The sequence below is a fragment of the Chaetodon trifascialis genome, chromosome 6 (genome assembly GCF_039877785.1).
Source record: "Chaetodon trifascialis isolate fChaTrf1 chromosome 6, fChaTrf1.hap1, whole genome shotgun sequence".
Taxonomy (NCBI): domain Eukaryota; kingdom Metazoa; phylum Chordata; class Actinopteri; order Chaetodontiformes; family Chaetodontidae; genus Chaetodon; species Chaetodon trifascialis.
Window position 1 is genome coordinate 8,597,056 of NC_092061.1, and position 17,102 is coordinate 8,614,157.

Sequence of the window (17,102 nt, forward strand, 5' to 3'; positions counted from 1 at the left end):
TACAGATGTGGCAAGATAAAAAGCTGATAGGCTCCTGATTGCCTCTGCCACAGATGAGTAACACGCTCTTACACCACACAAGATCACTAACATTTATCACACAAGGCAAGAGAAAACGTCACTGCATACCATACTGCATATCTTTACTGAGTGATGGACCCCTGGGGGGGATAATCTTTACATTTCTATCTTTGGTTGGAATGAGCACCTGCATCGTCTAGGCAAGATCACTCATACCTAAATTATTTAAACTGCATTAACTTAACTTTGAGTTGGTGCACTTTGTACAAGGTGAAGGGGTGTTTTCATGCTGTTAAAGTCAACAGCAAAGAATAAGTGGGTGAGTTGTTTTTTTGTTTTTTTTTCAAGTACCATAAATGTACCATGGGCTTGATAAGATGCAGTAAAAAGTCCATCATTTGGTAAGACAAATAGGTCAGAAATATAATATGAGTATATTCTATATTAAAGATTGTGAACATCACACAAGAGCATCTTTCATGAAACAGCCTGTTACGGGGTTTGGTATGTGCAGACAAGGCTTCGGCTGTGTTCTTGGTCATGCCACTGAAGTAAACAAGGTTTCAGACGCTGGGTTTTGTTTTTCTGGCAGGAAATCCTCAGCATCCAGGTCTATTGTGGAGGTCATAGCTGTTTTAAGTCTCTGAGGGTCGGAGAAGGCAACATTTTAGAAACAGCTCGGGCACTTTTACAAAGAGAAAAATGGAACAAAAATGGAGCAATGGACAACACAGACTGCCATTAAATTCTGTATGGATGTTAATGTTCCTCAGAGGATGAATCTTAATGACTGTGATGACTCCTGACTTTTCACCTCATGCCACCATCAGGTCAACATTTGGGGATGGATTGCCATTAAATTTGGCACAGATACCCATGATGTCCAGATGATGAATCGTCGTGCCACCAGCAGCTAAAAGTTTTCAACTACATACTCTAATGACTTTGACGATGCCCCTTACTTTCCTTCTCGTGCCACCATGAGGTTGTTTTGCTGTTTAATGTCTTGGGATCAGGGCGGAGAGATTATGGCAAAATCTGTGAGCTGCCCAGACTGTGAGCGACTGTCTGTGAGAATTGCACAGCTTGAAAACAAGACTGAAATGCTGCATCAAATACATAAGAAAGAGCAATTCATTGACTCTGTAACAGCCTCTATACATGTTGCTGAAAACGGACAGACTTTTATACACAGGATTACGTCAGCTGTGGAGCCTCCTGGCACAGATTTGGGTGACAGGCTGCCCTGGATTGATCAGCTCCCAAACTAGTCACCCCTAATGATATTTCTTACTGGCACTGCACAGGCGCCGGACCAAGAGCGTCAACTCCAGGCAGGGCTTGGTCTGTAAGTACAGCCCCACAAACTTTTAGTTTTATTTTCGTGGCGGTTTTTTCGTGTACTGTGGAGAGGTGTGGGACTTTATTTCCTGTGTTTCTTTTCTTGGCAGAGGCTGGGTGTGGTTCTAAGGGCGGTTGGGCGTTGGCTCCAACACAGCTGGGACTCATCACAATCAAGCACAGCACAAAGACTCGTTGCCAGATTGTTTCTGCTGCTTTGTCTGAGTTCTCCTGCACTGATCTCCAGCTCTGGTGTCTCTGCCACCACATGTCCTCAGCGCACATACTCGCACCGCCTGAGCTCTGTGCACTAAAGCGTATCCTGAACTGCTCTCCTATCCCATTCCCCAGCTACTAGTTTGCTGCTTACCTGGAGTCCTTTCATTATCCATTCAATAAATTCCTATTTTACCCTTGCTCCCTGTCTGTGTGTCTGCTATTGAATCCAAATCCTGCTGAAACATAACAGTTTTAGGCTTTAAACTTTTAGCCTTGTTTAATGTAAGATGGTAGAGGAGCATCTGTAGAAGTAGATGCATGCTTGACAGAATGGATACATTAAGGAAGAAAACACGTAAGCACATTTCTGAACACAGGGAAGCAGGACAGTTAGGCATAATCAAATCTGTGGAGGGTGGGCATAAAGAAGCAGTGTGCACTCAGATGATAAAAAGCGAATAAAACCCCCTCTACCTGATCCAAAAACTATTACCTCTTGCACAATTTCCACAGTCATTTGTCCAACTAATGACTCCTGTGCTCACCTGAAGAAAAGAGCCTTTGTTGTTATACAGCTCTTGAATGGCTCCAAGTGGGATCCACACAATGGAGACCAGTGAGACACCCCAGCCCAACCATTCAGCCCACAGTGGGTATGTGTATGTTCCATAGCGAGCAGGAGAGTACTGGGCAATGCTGGAGGTCAGGATGCACTATGCAGGGAAGAGGATAGTCTTAAAACTATAGCAATAACCATCATTATTAGTATTATTGCACTGATAATTGCAGGCGATTGTGGTGATTTTATTGCGCTAGTTTAAACCTCACCAGGACCAACATGGGACAGAGCACCAGCCAGCAGAGACGAAAGTAGATGTTTGGAGTTTGTCCTTGCATCCTCTTGATCATTAAGGCAATTCTTGGGACACCTGATGGAAAAAGACAAGTGCTAATTTAACATTTGGAATATCCTTATTCCTTATGGTGTGGATATACAAGATTTTTAGAATTCAGTTTAATAATAAACCAGCCACAGCAAATCCTGGTGACTCAGAGATCTAAAGCATTTACCATAAACTATGACATCTCATGATCTTTATGAGGATCTTACCAAAGATCCAACAGACAGCTACAACTTCAAAGAAAGCTAGGAACACCAGGGAAACCACAGCAGTGTAGTGGTCCATCAGCTGAAACACATAGATACCCCCCTGTGCAGGAAGAAGACGAGGGAGGGAGAGAGCGAGGAAGACAAAGACCAAAGTCACAAAATAGCTTTCAGTAGTGAGATACCTGTAGGCTGCCAAATATCCTCAAATAAGTTTCTCTGAGAAGCGAAAGAGTTCTGCTGTTACATACTGTACCTTAGTAACGTGAGGAATGCCCAGAACAAAGCAAACAATGCACACAAGCAGGGTCAGCAGCTCCTCTCTCTTCAGGAAGCGCAGAACTTCAGGGCCAAACTCATCTTTTATGAACGTTACGGCGACCTCAACTGTGGCAAACTGTGGCACATACAAAACATTTACTGCGTTTATCATAGCAATCCCATTTGCTGAAAGAAAAAAAAAAAAAGCGGTTCCCTCTTGATTTCTTATGACTTTGAGACATTTTTGTGTCTTTGTTTGGAGGACAATATTCAGGCTGTGCAAAGAGCAGGGTAACCACGACTTGCTATATTTTGGTTTATGCCCAAATACCCGCAGAACTAATGACATTTATGTCGAGTTATGACTAGCCAATGTTAGCATGCTAACATGCTAAACTAAGATGGTGATTATGGTCGATTATACCTGCTTAAAGCCATTAGCATTGTCTTTCTGAGCACGCTATGTTAGCATTTACTCGAAGCACTGCTAACAGAGGCGTTAGCATGGTGGTCTGTTAGCAAAGGGCAGAATGAATGAGCTATCAGTCACCTAAACCTGCCTAGGTTATAACTTACATGTGCATTGACCTGTTCATTAGAGAGGCAGTAAGAGATGAGAAAATAAACTTATAAGCTGTGTGAATAGTTAGCTCTGCAGACCTTCAATGAAAAGAATGGGGTGTAAAGTATTTCAATGTAGCAGTAAAAATACAGGAGAAAAAAAATCTTATAGGTCATAATCACAGTACCTGTATATAGTTATTGTGCCAGTCAGTTTGGGTTGGCAGGACTTTATCTTTTTGACCACACAAACCTCCTAAATTGTTTGTGTAATCATTTCCATGTTCATAGCCAAACGACATGGACAGTTAGGTAAACAGTTACAGAGAAACAGTCAGCAGGAATGTGCATGGAGGAAATCTTCTGTAATATCTTTGCCCACATAAGTTGAGTAATGAAACATCCGCTTCGGCCTATTTCTCCACGAGTCTGCCTTCCTCCTGACAAACTTAAGTCTGAGAGAACAAAATGCATCTGACTTCAGTTTTCAGTGGCGGGCTTTATCGTTCAGCATTCTCCTCTTCTGTCACACACTGTGTTTATAGGCCTGTTAGAAATGTTTACCTGGCTGTCCAGGCCCAGACACAGCAGCATGAAGAAGAACAGAGGGGCCCACAGCTGAAACAGGGGCATGGTGGAGAGGACTTCAGGGTACACGACAAACACCAAACCAGGACCTGAAGCGTGACACAGCAAAGGTGTTGCTCGGAGTGTTTGTAGCAGCTGCCAAGAATTGCACTTAAACAAATTAAATATTACATGTTCATCAGTGAGCTTTAGAGGTGCTGGTATGTAGACAGAGGCAGGATGGCTGTTTCTCTCTGCTGACATGCTAAGCTAAGCTAACCGACTGCTGGCTCCAGCTAACTATTGCCCAGAATTTTTCCCAAAACTTCAAACTGTTCCTTTAAACTGAACTGGTACATCCAAAGAAGCTGTAGTTTAAATAGTTTAGCTTAGTCTGGGAATGAATTCAGTCTTTATTTTCTTTGGTACAAAGCCTGGTATTGTAGTGTAGAAATAAACTGAGCTAAATTTCAAAAACTAAGTTTTGAGAAGTGTTTTTTTTTTTTTTAAAGATGTGGGGTAACTAAAAACTGTGGGATTTAACTCTACAACAATGGATGCTGCGGAGTGATGACCATGAATATTTACTGAGGGAAGTGGCAAAAAAAACCCCTAGAACATCAAACACACCATCATTTTATGGCACACCTTTGATTGACCTGTTGGCTGATCTTATGCTTTCAATCACCACTTACCTAAGCCAAAAATCTGACACTTTGGCTAAGCAGGCTGCAAAATGTTAAGTGAATGTTAAGCCCCATTCCACATTCCACCATTTTCATAACCACTGGTTTTTCTGGTTCCACTGGCTTAGTAAACTCCTACCATTATGCTAAAACTAATTACAGTACATAATATCTGCAAGCCATTCATTACAGAGTACCGCTGACTGACAAAGCTGCAGTTCAGGTGTTGTTTGAGCACTTGTTTTTTTATGCAGTTTAAAGAAACTGGTGTCATTCGGATAATCTGCAACCGTCTGCTGACCCTGACATCTGTTGTCTTTGGTTACATGATTTCACGACATGTCACCAAAGACATGCAGTGGACATACAAAGATTAGATTCACAACAAAACCACTTGTCCTTGAGTGACCCGCAGATGTCAAATATTCAATGCGGACGTGCACATTTCGAAATCCGCGTCGTGTTTTTCCATGGAAAGAAGAAAAAAATGCTCCCAGGAGGATGAAAACAAAAACAAGTTCTTACAGCAGACGGCAGAGTTTGGGATCTACCGTATTTGTATGTCCATCACTGGCATAAGCCATGAGAGTCTGGTGCGATGGACTCTCCGGGGCTTGATGCTTACCATCTGTAGCTATGTTGTCCACTGGGAGGTTGTGTATATGCGCCATGTAGCCAATAGCTGAGAAGATTACAAAGCCGGCCAGGATACTCGTGAATGAGTTGGTAAATGATACAATCAAAGCATCCCTGGGATAGAAGGAGGACGAAATAAAACATTTCAGAACAGTTCAAGAAAGTCAGGAGAACAAAGGTTGTAGATTCTGAAGCTGACAATTACACAACTTGGAAATAACAGTAAAAAGTGTCCCTGGCAGGTAAATAATAATAAGGGTTTCTGAAGCTTCATTGGTGCATATACTGTATTAAACACCTCATCTCCTCTTGTTCCCTCTGCAGAAAAGGTTATTTGGCCGTGGTGGAATAAATGTGATACGTCTTAAAATTTAGTGGATGGTAGTAAAGTTCAATAGTGACAAAACGTAGCCAACTGTAGTAATACGAGGACTCCATATGACAATCCACCTTCACAGATACCTGTGATCCTCTGGTGGAGCCGATACATGTCGCTGCTCAGACTTCATAAAGCAGTCGTTATGGAGCACTCAGGTTTCATGGGAGAACAAGTACAACTGCATAACTGCATCAGGATTGTAACAACACTTGTTGGGTGAGGCTGTGGAGATGTGTGTGTTTTGCAAATGTATGTTAAGTACATGAAATATTTTCATTGTATGATAAAAGCACAGTTGAGGTGTTGAGGCTCCAGGCACAACCATATTCTCTCATCATTCTCATAGTTTTGGAGGTATATCCAGACATACACTTGCACATTTGAATATCATAGAGAGGGTTGAGCTCTCTGGACGGCTATGCGGGTGATAGTGAGTCCAGCAGACAGGGTTCATTTTAGTTTACTGTAGGTTGGGAGTGACTTTTCTAGCGAGCAGCTGTAGCGTGCGGCTGCACAGTAGACAGAGCAAATATAGAGAGAAGACAAAACTGGGGCTTCTTCCATAAACAGTTCCTCTGCTGCTATGAGCAAAACATCTTATATGGAGGCTGCTTTTCCACAACAGAGAAGAGCACTTCTGTTCAACTCACAGCACACTGTTTACAGTAGACACTCTTTGAGTAATTCAAATTTTTTTAATTTATTGTATTTTTAGTCACGTGAAGCAGTTATATTTGGGAGTGAAAAGTGGTATTATTTCCCAGTTTTTGTTCATCTTCATCATCTTTTGTTCATCCATACATGCACACAATCGACAACAAAAACTCATAAAACATCAATATGATTTTAGGAGATACATTCTGAAGACACAGTGCAGCAATTTCAAACGGAGAACGTTAAATCTGTACCTGAGAATGTTGTTGTTGAACTTGTTGTAACTAGACATGGAGACCATGGAGCCAAACGCTATTCCGATGGAGTTAAACACCTGGGCGGCTGCATTAACCCACACCTACGATGGACATGAAGGAGGGCATGAAGGCGAACCTCAGCATTTAGCTTTGAAAGCCTTTTTTCTCAGTCTGCTTTTCACTAATCGAGGTCCTCCAAGAAGCAAAGTACAGAAGAAGAGATTTCGCTTTTGCGTTTTTTATCTGAGCTCTTCTCATGCTGCCTTCAGATGGGGTCGTGTTTCCCATGTTCGCAGAAGAGTCCACATGAAAACCCTCCTCTTGTGGTATTCATTACGCCTTACATGTCCTACAGTCCTGTCCTCACGACTTCACTGAACGTTCCCTGAAGAAAGACCCCATCTGTTGTCGTACCAGACTATTCTGGGAGATTTGAAGCTTCTGCTCTGGATTTTATTGAACATGGGATGGAATCTATCGTTCTAGTTTAGCTTTCAGTCCTGAAATTGTAGTCTTCAACGCAAAATTTCTCACTTTCTAAGGTGGCCTGAGCACAAGCTAAGCAGTTTATTGAGTTCACTGCTGCGATGACCTTCTCCCCTCTTTCCTCTTGCAGCTGTTTTTTGTTGCGTTTGGCGCTTGAGCAAACACAAGACAAAAGTCAATTCTCGGAAAAAAGAGGCTTCAATCTGAGAAATGATATTTGAATTCAATTCCTTGCTAACATATAAAGACAAGTTCAATTTAAAACTAATAATGTTTATCAGTCTCTACTGTATGAGATACCAACACGTAACCAAAGTCTTAAGGGGTAGCTTGCGTGTTGATGTTACTCATTCATTAACAGCGTCTCACCTTCACTTCAAACAGCTTGCTCCAGACAGGTGTCACAAAGTACAGGATACCATTCTTGGCTCCAGGAAGCTGCACATTATTAATGAGCAGGGCGAACAGGATGAAGTATGGAAACACAGCGGTGAAATACACAACCTGTGTGACGCAGAGTAAAGAACACAACATTTTCAGTGTACGATTGGTGTTTTGCTTTCAAAGAAACATCGCATGCTGAAATTTTGTCAAAATGTTCGGCACAGTATACATGCATCAGCAGAAACTGCAAAGAAACATGCAGATTCAAAGCCCTTCTCTGTCTCATTAAATGAGACATCACGTTCTGAGTTGGCTGAGCAAAAATGTCTGTGTGCAAAAGACATAACACACAATGTTGAGTAAGATGCATAAAGAGTGTGTGGTGCACTTTAAATTCCAAACTTATTATTTTAGATGTCATTTTGACACTAGCTTAACTATAAACTCCTCGCCTGCTGAATTCCAAACATGAACTAACACATAACAAAATGTCCCAGGACAGAATGTTTCCAGTCAATGAACAATGAAACTCAAGATTGAGATCAACACAACATTAATGCTTATAACAGCTATGCATACGTGCATCTTGCAGAAAAGCAGCCATTATTCTGACCTTGCCAGTAGATTTGACTCCTTTAAAAATGCACAAATACACGATGACCCAGGCAGCGAAGAGATAGCCGAAGAGTTCCCAGCGAAGTCCACCAGCTTTTTCAATGCCACTAGTTTTCTCCAGAAGCCTGTGACTGGAAAAAGAGGAAAAATACAAATAGTACAACTACAAAACGTAATTTCAAGTGAAAATAAAATTAAAGAAATGAAAAATATAAACAGTTATTCTCCCATTTGTCATGTGTTGAAGATCTAAGACTTTGTCTATTCACACATGAGGCTTATTTCTCTGAAATTGTGTTCACAGGTTTTTCCATTACCAAGATAATGTCCTTTTAGGCATAGCATTTCAAGATGCTGATTACGCAGTGTGATTATTTCACAATTGTGCCTTGTGCTGGTAACAATAAAAGCCCACTCTTAATGAGCTTGGAGCACCGGTCGATCCGGAGCATCCCAAACATGCTGCTGAAACATGTCTGGTGAGCCAGACATGCAAGAACTGGCATGTTTTCAGGTTCTGGGAATATTGTACAGATGCTTGAAATGTGGGGCTGAGTATTATCACGTTGCAACATGAGGAGATGGCAGTGGATGAATAACATGACTGTAGGCCACATGATGTCATTAAGATATCACCATAACCACACACAACACTATAATAATTTCTTCGACCTGTTGCATCAGGAGTCTGGGTGGTCATTCTAAGGCATTTTTGTGTGTGATGAAGGCAGATTGGGAGGTCCTAGCCTGGCGGGTTGTGAGGCCAGTTGGATGTACTGCCAAATTGCTTGAAATGATATTGGAGACAGCTTATGGTTGTGACATGAACATTCACTTATGGGCAACAGTTTTGGTGAGCATTCCTGCAGTCAGCATGACAACTGCACACTCCCTGTTTAATCTGCATCCTGATACGCCACACCTGTCAGGTACCAGGTGGTAGAGCTCACGATGGATCTATCAAACAGATGCACATGTAGTCATCACGTCTCCCTAGATTCTAACATATGGCGTATCATCAGATACTCTTCTCGTCTTAATCAAATTTTGCATCTCACAATGTTTACATGTTTTCAGGGACACATTCAAAAAATGTCACGGTGACAATTCATATTTTTCATTCTTTCACAATGCACGACATAATATGACTGTGACTGGAACCAATCTGGAGAACTTGATCTTTTGTTTCTCGTGATAACGGGTCAATTTATCTCTGTAACAAACTTTGTTATAGTGAGATAACGGTGAGATAATGAAAGATTGAAGTCATACTCTTGAGATAATGGCATACAGCATTAAAAAAAACACTTGCAAGCATGAGCGTTCTTGGCGAAAGCCCAAGCATAGCGTGCATAGAGAAGTCTGTTATGTGGAATAATCAAAACTTTTGCAGAAAACTGTGCGTTCATGTAAGACCAACTCATCACAGCTGTTAAATGAGGACTGCTTCCTCCAGTAAATCTAACAAACACAGAGAAAAAACAGCTCGTAGTGCCATCAGTAGTGTGAACACATAGAAACGGTACAGTGAAGTGAACTTCTCTCACTCAAAGAACTGCTGGCTGGCAGACTGCATGTGGGTGTTGTTGCCGGTGAAACCGCTGGAACAGTTTCTGCCGGCGTTCCAGGTGTTGTTGCAGGACGTCCAGGGGAGGGGGGCTCCGAACGAGTTGAACAAATAGTAAAGTGCCCAGCTCATGAGCACATTGTAATACGTGGAGAACACAAAGGAGATAACGACTGTGGCTAGACCAACACCTGCAGAGTGACACGTGGGGGAAGAAGACACAAAGTGAGGGATGACTCTGCAGACATTATGGCATCTGTGGGGAAGAAGCTGCACTTTAAAACTGTTATTAAACCAGTGTCATACTCCACATTTCCAGGGAATGGTCAATTACTTGGGCCCACAATTATAAGAATGGGTATAGCCTACATCTCACACACAAGTGGACAACAGAGAGAGGCCGGTATCATCTAATTTCTGGTCAGTGGAGGCCAAGATGAAGTCAAACAAAACTCGGCCACAGATAAAAGGCATTCCTGGAGCAATGGATTAGAAATTCCACTGTGTCATTTGGCCTGTGAGTTTTAGAGATTCTTGACCAGCTGAACAAAGGTGAGATCAAAGTCCTCCAACAGGTCTAAATTATTCAGACTTTTAACACCTGTGGCTCTTAGCTGCGTTATCATATTTCAGGTTGAGGCGGTATGCCTGTGTATGCCGTACGTGTGTTTCTGGTGTTTTTCACCTGTCTCCTCCTGAGCAATGACTCAGCAAAAAAGCTTGGCCTCTTTGGCAGATAGAGCATCATTATTTTGCTCAAGGACACTTCAGTGGAGTGGACAGGAAGGATTAAACTTGAGCCAGGCTGTACTCAATGAGACATTTTTCACTGTTTGTTTCTACTGAATAAGGAGAAGAACTGCAAACCATGCTATATTCTGATATCAAAACTTCAAAGCAACAGTTTGACATTTTGGGAAATATGCTGACTCGCTGATCTGCTGAGGGACTCTCCTGCATGTTAAATGTGTGGCTGGAGTTAGGAGTCAGTTAGTTTGGCTGCGCACGAAGACTGGAAACAGCTGGACACAGCTAACCCGGATCTGTCCAAAGGTAACAAAATCCACATACCAACATCTTAAAAGCTCACTAATCAACATATTACATGTTGTTTGTGTAATCTGTGCACAAAGAGACACTTGGCCTTTTTATGAGGGATACAGACTATTCTGTTAGATTAGTTCCTGCCCAAGAAATCTGGTACATAACCCACCGTAACAGTGAAAGGTCGTTTTTGTTCCTCATGCTTCTGTGTAGACGAGCTCCCTGTTTCTCCTGTTTCCAGTAATTATGCTACGACCAGATGACTGGCTGCTAGCTACAGCAACATACTATACTGGTTTGACAGAGGCATAAATCTGATCTAACAGCGAGGAAGCACATTTCCAAACATGTCAAACTTCCTTTTTCTCTGAGTGTTTCTGTAAATCTTTTGTGTTGTGTTATTACCATCTTTGTTATCTTTGCCATTTGAGGACAATAGAAAAAAATGCTTTGCCACTAACTACAACAGAACATGGAAATAGCTCTCTGTTTATCAGTGTTGTATAAAAACCTGGCTGAAAGCATTTTCTATACTTGACTGGAATGCCATGCTTCGCCAGATCCAGTATCAATAACTGGTAAACTGGAAGGACAGACGGGTGAAAAACAGCTCTGTGTCATCATAGTGACAGACCCAAAGGAAACCCTCTCTGAGCTCCAGGATCAGCCAGAACCGCCGTGATGATCCACGCTAAGCGCTCCTTCCATTGTGACTGCATGTTGGCCTCTTTCACTCTACACATCTAGCTCACATGGTTGACCGCTCCACTGGTACACCAGACACACTCCAAGAGGGGAAGTGATGTGTCATTTCAAACAAAACATTATAGTCTGCTGGACTCAAAAACAAGTCAGAGCAGACAAAGACGGAGGGAACCTGTTAGTCCCTCCGCCGTCTCTCTATCTCTATCACCTATCCACTAGGTGCCCTCGCTGAGACAAATGAGACAATCAGCAAAGTCCTGAATTTAACCAATTAAACTGATACATTTCTATGCTGTGATTAAGCATTAAATCAAACATGAGATTTGTCATTGATATTTGTGGGCATTCAATTACAGGATATATCACTGCAGTGAGTTGCACAGGGAAATCATTCAAAAGAACATACAGAAAAAAACTACCTGCTTTTGGACCTTGTTTAGCACAGTGCATTAACCGGGAAGAAATGAGCGATAAATCAAGTGAGGGACCCAAACGTTTTGACCGGGTAGATAATCTCTGTTTTTAAGGAGATAAGAAAACTACGGAGAAAAATCTTTAGTTAGAACAAGACAGGCAGCATTTTCACATTCACACCCATATTGATTGTTGATGGCTGGGCTCTTGTTTGATTCGGAGAGCAATCACTATGGTGAGCTGGCGGTGCTCTTCGGCCCACACGTTTCCGTTCATGCGGAAGAATGAAGAATGAAGTATTTGAGGATATTCAGTTCATGTTTCAGTTGATTTCATGATTTCTTTCTGAATGATGGTACATGTTATGCTCATTCTAATCCAGAGGATTCAAATTTCAAGTTAAAGGAGTAAAAAAAAAAGAGAGTGATTGAAATGTTTGCGAAAACAAGTTCTCATCCATCAACAAGCGAAAACAATCCATTTGTCAGACAGAAAAGGGCAGATTTCATTTTAAAAAAGAAAACAGAAACCACTTGAGCATGCAGCACAGCCCGTGATCCCCCATGGAACCCTTTTAATGATACTGCTAATGATAATGATCTGGGTTTGGATCCAGATTTGCATCAAATACACTGAAACAAACATGGAATAGACTCATATGAAAACTGTGAAAATGAAGTCCTGATCTCACAATATGAAAGGGTTAGTTTGGATTTTTTGAAGCGGGCTTGTATGAGAAACGTTTTCAAAGTCAGTGTGTTACAGTAGATGGCGGTCGGCAGGCTCCCAGTTTGAAGAAGCCAAGCATGAAGCTGAACGACGCACTGCTGTGTACGGGAGCAGCAGCAGGACATATTTAAGACACCTAAAAAAAAAATGGCCAACCTGACAAAACTGATTTCAGTTCAAGTCTACGCTGTATTCACAATATTCTTTGACGCTCTCTTATTCAATCCTTTGGTTGGCCCTGTTTTAAGGGGGATAAAATACGTGTTGCTGCTGTTCCATCTATTGCTTAGCTTCCATGACAATACTCTCATCTGCTTGGGGGCTGAACTAAACCTTTAAGACCTGATATGCAGACATAAAAGACACAATTACCTACAGTACTGTACATGTGTGCATGTGTGCAGTGGTGATCATGCATGTTTGTTACAAGCTGAACAAAGATTTGTCCCTCTCTAAACCTTTTTTTTTTTAGGCGAGATACATGAGGAAGAGCCTTAAAACTGTACCCAGTGGAGACAAAAGAGTCTCCACAGGTGTTTATGAGCAAGACCGAACAAGATATAATTGCCATCTGTACTCTGTACTCTGATGCTGTGTACGCAGGATTGCAGTTTGTTTGATTTCTCTTTATGCACCTGTGAGTGAGCACATATGATGTCGTTATTACTATTCTTTGTTCTGACAGCCACATGTTGGCGGGCAGAGCAAATGCACATGGCTGTTTATACAAGTAACAGCAACCTGTGCTGGCTTTCAGGTGGGCCTTATGGCTGAGATTTTACTATATTTAATCAAGCAGTCATGACTGTGAGTCACATTTAGGCACACATCTAGCCTATTGTTTCATTTCTGCTGACTCACCTTCTGTCAAACTGTTGTGTTGTTGACAGCTGCTGCAATCACCTATTCTGTCCTATGTTGGTCTACAAATGTGAGATACATTCAAGCCTCTTGTGAAATGATCTGGGTGAGTTGAGAGGACCGTGCGGTTTATACCATTATTTTCTCCAGGAACAGTCGAGTTCAAAAATGTGGAGCACTTTGTTGACACAGTCTACTGAATTGATCAACTGGGATTTCTGGGACAAACAGTTAATAATTAACTTTCAGGGGAGATAATTTGTTCAACAATGGATTGTAGCAATATTTTTATGGTAACTGTAGAAATAAATTACGATCAACCTCTCAACAATTATAGTTATCACTGTCATTCCCTGACATGTTTTCCAGTCATTGCCCTTTCACACTATGAGCTTACATGAGTAATGACGGTAATGACATTATACAAGAAGCCTCCTGCAGCTATTAGACTTGTATGCAATTCATATTTATAAGTCTAACCCTGGGTGAAGATTAACAAAGCGCTCATCATTTGTGCCTTGTGCCTTTGCTAGACTTTGTGTAAATACTAATAGCAAAACGCGAAATTAAAGGAAAATTCCTCAGATGCTCATCCTCGTCACATGAGGGGACGCTTTGGCCTGGAGAGTCACTCACCTTTTAACAAGGGACAGATTTTGGCGAAAGCATGCACAGGCCCTAAACGAGTGTACTGCCCAATTGCAAATTCCATGAAGAGCAGAGGAATGCCGCACAGGATCAGCATGGTGAGGTAAGGGATGATGAAGGCACCTGAATCAGAAGAAGAAAGAGGAACAATGGGTGGCTGTTACTGCAGGCATCTCCTAAATATATAAATATGCATAGTAGTGCCTGATAACTCGCTGAGACATGTGTGAAATGTCTTATTTGGGGCGGTGAGGGTGTTGGTAGGTCCTGATCTCACATGGTAATTATCTTCTGTACACTGAGCTTGCTTTGTCCTTATAAATCGCCGTGTCTTTCAACCCTGTTTATTCTCAGAAAGAAGACTCAGACGTTTATCAGTGAGTTGCTCATCTTCGTAACAGCTGGATTGCTGACCATGTACACCCACACCTCAATGTAAACTATAAAGTGTAACAGCTAAACAATGCTGAATTTTGCTGAGTCATCCTCTGTTAGAACACAGAGGATGTTGTAACACGACTAAGAAACGTGGATTTACTTAACATGCCTGTGTAATGATTATTAATAAACGTGGAGTCGGTTTTTTCTAATTCCAACCGCTGGTTTGGAGCATTTGGGTGAGAACATTTTGACCTTTAAAAAAAAAAAAAAAGGCGTGGAGGTGTAACTGTCAGCATGTGTTTGACATTTTTACCCACAAGCTGAAGAGAATTAGCTCTGCAACAGACGTGGCGACCTGCGCGGGGTGCACCTCGCCTTACACCGCGTCTCAACAGGCCCAGTACGTGCTGGTAAAGGCTCCAACCACCAAAACCAACCTGAGCAAAGCAGGTGTTTCACAGAGCGGATGGACGGCTCATGAGCGGCGTGGAAGATGACCACTTCATTGACACGTGTTTGATTTCAAAATAAAAACACCGGTGAATTTTTCTACATGGTCTCTGCCGTCTCTGTTGTATTCACTCTGGTTATGACTGAGACGATTGTTCCGTGAGGGGGCATTTGTGTTGCTCATATTTGTCATCGTGCATGTGACGGAGCTACAGGGCAAGCAGAAGACTTTGTGATTAATTATAGCATTTTTCCTCCAAACTTCCTTTTCCTCTGTTCCCATAAAGTGATGTTTTTTTTCCACGTAGTGTATTATTGGTGCATGACAGCATTTTACATCCTGTCCCTGGTTACTTTCGTTTTAACACTTTTTTTCTGCTAATTCATACTTTCAGCTCGGCGCTCCATTCAAACTTTCTTTATGAGCTTTATTCATCTTTTAAATTCCATTCATACTCATTAAACCGCAGTTACGCGCCAGCATGCGTCATGCAATGCACCTCACGCCGTATGTTTGTATACTTAATTCCTAATTCATACTCTTTTCAGCTTTCATCTACTCACATTTGAAGCCAGAAGCTCCATTCAAACCTTACAACGTTGCACATCTTTCACATATTATGAGTTTGAAATCCCATTAATACTAACTGGACCCTTTCCAACTTTTCCAGCTCTCCTCCTTCAGCTGCCTCTCCGCACAAATTAAAGCCAGCCGCGCAGTTTAGCATCCGGTTTTCAATAAACCTTAACCTATTGCACATCTTTCACACATTACTCGTGTTATCCAACACTTAAAGCCAGCAGGTGCAGTTTATCATCAGCGGCATAAAGCTGTTCTGTATTAAATTACACTTAGAGGAGTTCCTAATTACGCTGTAAAATTATTTAACACCTCCGTGGACACCTGAACATCGCAGACTGGAGAAGCAGACATAAGGTGAGGGACAGTCATATTGGATTGCATCACAAAGGGGAAACATTAACCATTATTACAGTTCAAACTGCTGCATCCTCCTTACGCAGGCTGCTATCAGTGACTTTTATATGCACTCCGGTGGCAACACCATCGCAAAGGTTACACGGCATAATAAGCCTTTTCCTGTAAACAAAGATGCGTAACATGTGTAACACTGACACAAATTTCGGCTTAATTCAGCCCCGCTGCTGGCAACATCTTTGACCTCTCAGACAGTCTCACCTCCACCGCTGCTGTAGCACAGGTAGGGAAACCTCCAGACGTTGCCCAGTCCCACCGCGTAGCCCACCGACGCGAGGATGAACTCCAGCCGCCCACTCCATGTGGGTCTCTGCGCCTGTGTTTCCGCGGTCTTCTCGGCAACCACTTTGACATCGAGGGGTTTCAGAACGTAATCTCTCTCATCAGATGGCATTTTTGGGTTCCCTTCCGCGACCTCCATCGTAGCTTATCAGCGATGAGAGTGAAATGACGGCGTGTTATCACAATCAGATGGCGCTGCTCTGCTCTGTATATTAAAGTCCAGAGATGAATTCTGTCGATCAGACCGACAGTGGACTCCCCGGACGTCTGTTGCTTAACAATGATTCATGATGGTCGATGAAAGCCTGTAATATGCGCCATTCAGACAGTGAGGACAGCCTACAACACAAAGACGCAGAGCCCACCGCGTCTGTTCCTCCTCCGAACGACTCGCGCTTGTTACATAGATGCCCTTTCCCTTTCTTCTGGCACCGGCTGCTGTGAAGCTAGCGACTTTTACTGCAGGAAGCGTCTTTCCAAAATAAAAGCCGAGTTGAACTTCAATTCAACAGAGCAGATAGGTTTGTCCCTAGGATGAACATCCAAAAAACCCAGTGATTATTTATAATATATACTATTATAATTAAGTAGTTACTGGAATTCATCGATATTAACTTGTTGTGCATGTTTATGTGAATATCTTAACATTAGGATGGGAGTAATTTTGACCATAGAAGCACAAGAGAAATATTAAATCAATCATATTGTAAATCACTGGTGGAAGAGCTACTCAGATCTAAGTAAAAGTAACAATACCACAGTGTGGAAATACTCTATAACAAGAAGAATTCAAATTTCTACTTGAGTAAAAGTACAAAAGTATTACCATCAAAATATACTTACAGTACA

At 42.0% G+C, this 17,102-nt stretch overlaps 1 protein-coding gene across 2 annotated transcripts; it reads right to left on the reverse strand.

The window, feature by feature from the left end:
- Positions 1 to 345: 345 nt before the first annotated feature.
- LOC139333074 (sodium- and chloride-dependent GABA transporter ine) lies at positions 346 to 16,693 on the reverse strand. Of its 2 annotated transcripts, XM_070965334.1 has the most exons (14): positions 16,173 to 16,693; positions 14,132 to 14,266; positions 11,911 to 12,030; positions 9,723 to 9,933; positions 8,174 to 8,306; positions 7,546 to 7,680; positions 6,688 to 6,791; positions 5,390 to 5,514; positions 4,076 to 4,188; positions 2,946 to 3,086; positions 2,693 to 2,792; positions 2,410 to 2,510; positions 2,127 to 2,294; positions 346 to 664 (listed from the first exon to the last, which is right to left on the reverse strand). In XM_070965334.1, the coding sequence occupies exons 3-14, from the start codon at positions 11,939 to 11,941 to the stop codon at positions 560 to 562; spliced, it is 1,467 nt and encodes a 488-aa protein (XP_070821435.1). In that variant the 5' UTR covers positions 11,942 to 12,030; positions 14,132 to 14,266; positions 16,173 to 16,693; the 3' UTR covers positions 346 to 559. The 2 variants fall into 2 exon arrangements, with proteins under 2 accessions (XP_070821435.1, XP_070821434.1); XM_070965333.1 differs by lacking the exon at positions 11,911 to 12,030 and having other exon boundaries at positions 16,173 to 16,683.
- Positions 16,694 to 17,102: the final 409 nt, after the last annotated feature.

Excerpts from the sequence above, each read along its gene's own strand:
- LOC139333074 (XM_070965333.1), bottom strand. The coding sequence starts at position 16,392 with ATGGAGGTCGCGGAAGGGAACCCAAAAATGCCATCTGATGAGAGAGAT. Across the intron at positions 8,307-9,722 it reads GCCAGCCAGCAGTTCTTTGA|TCACAGGCTTCTGGAGAAAA; the intron begins GTGAGAGAAGTT and ends CTCTTTTTCCAG. Across the intron at positions 2,511-2,692 it reads AGCTGTCTGTTGGATCTTTG|GTGTCCCAAGAATTGCCTTA; the intron begins GTAAGATCCTCA and ends TTTTTCCATCAG.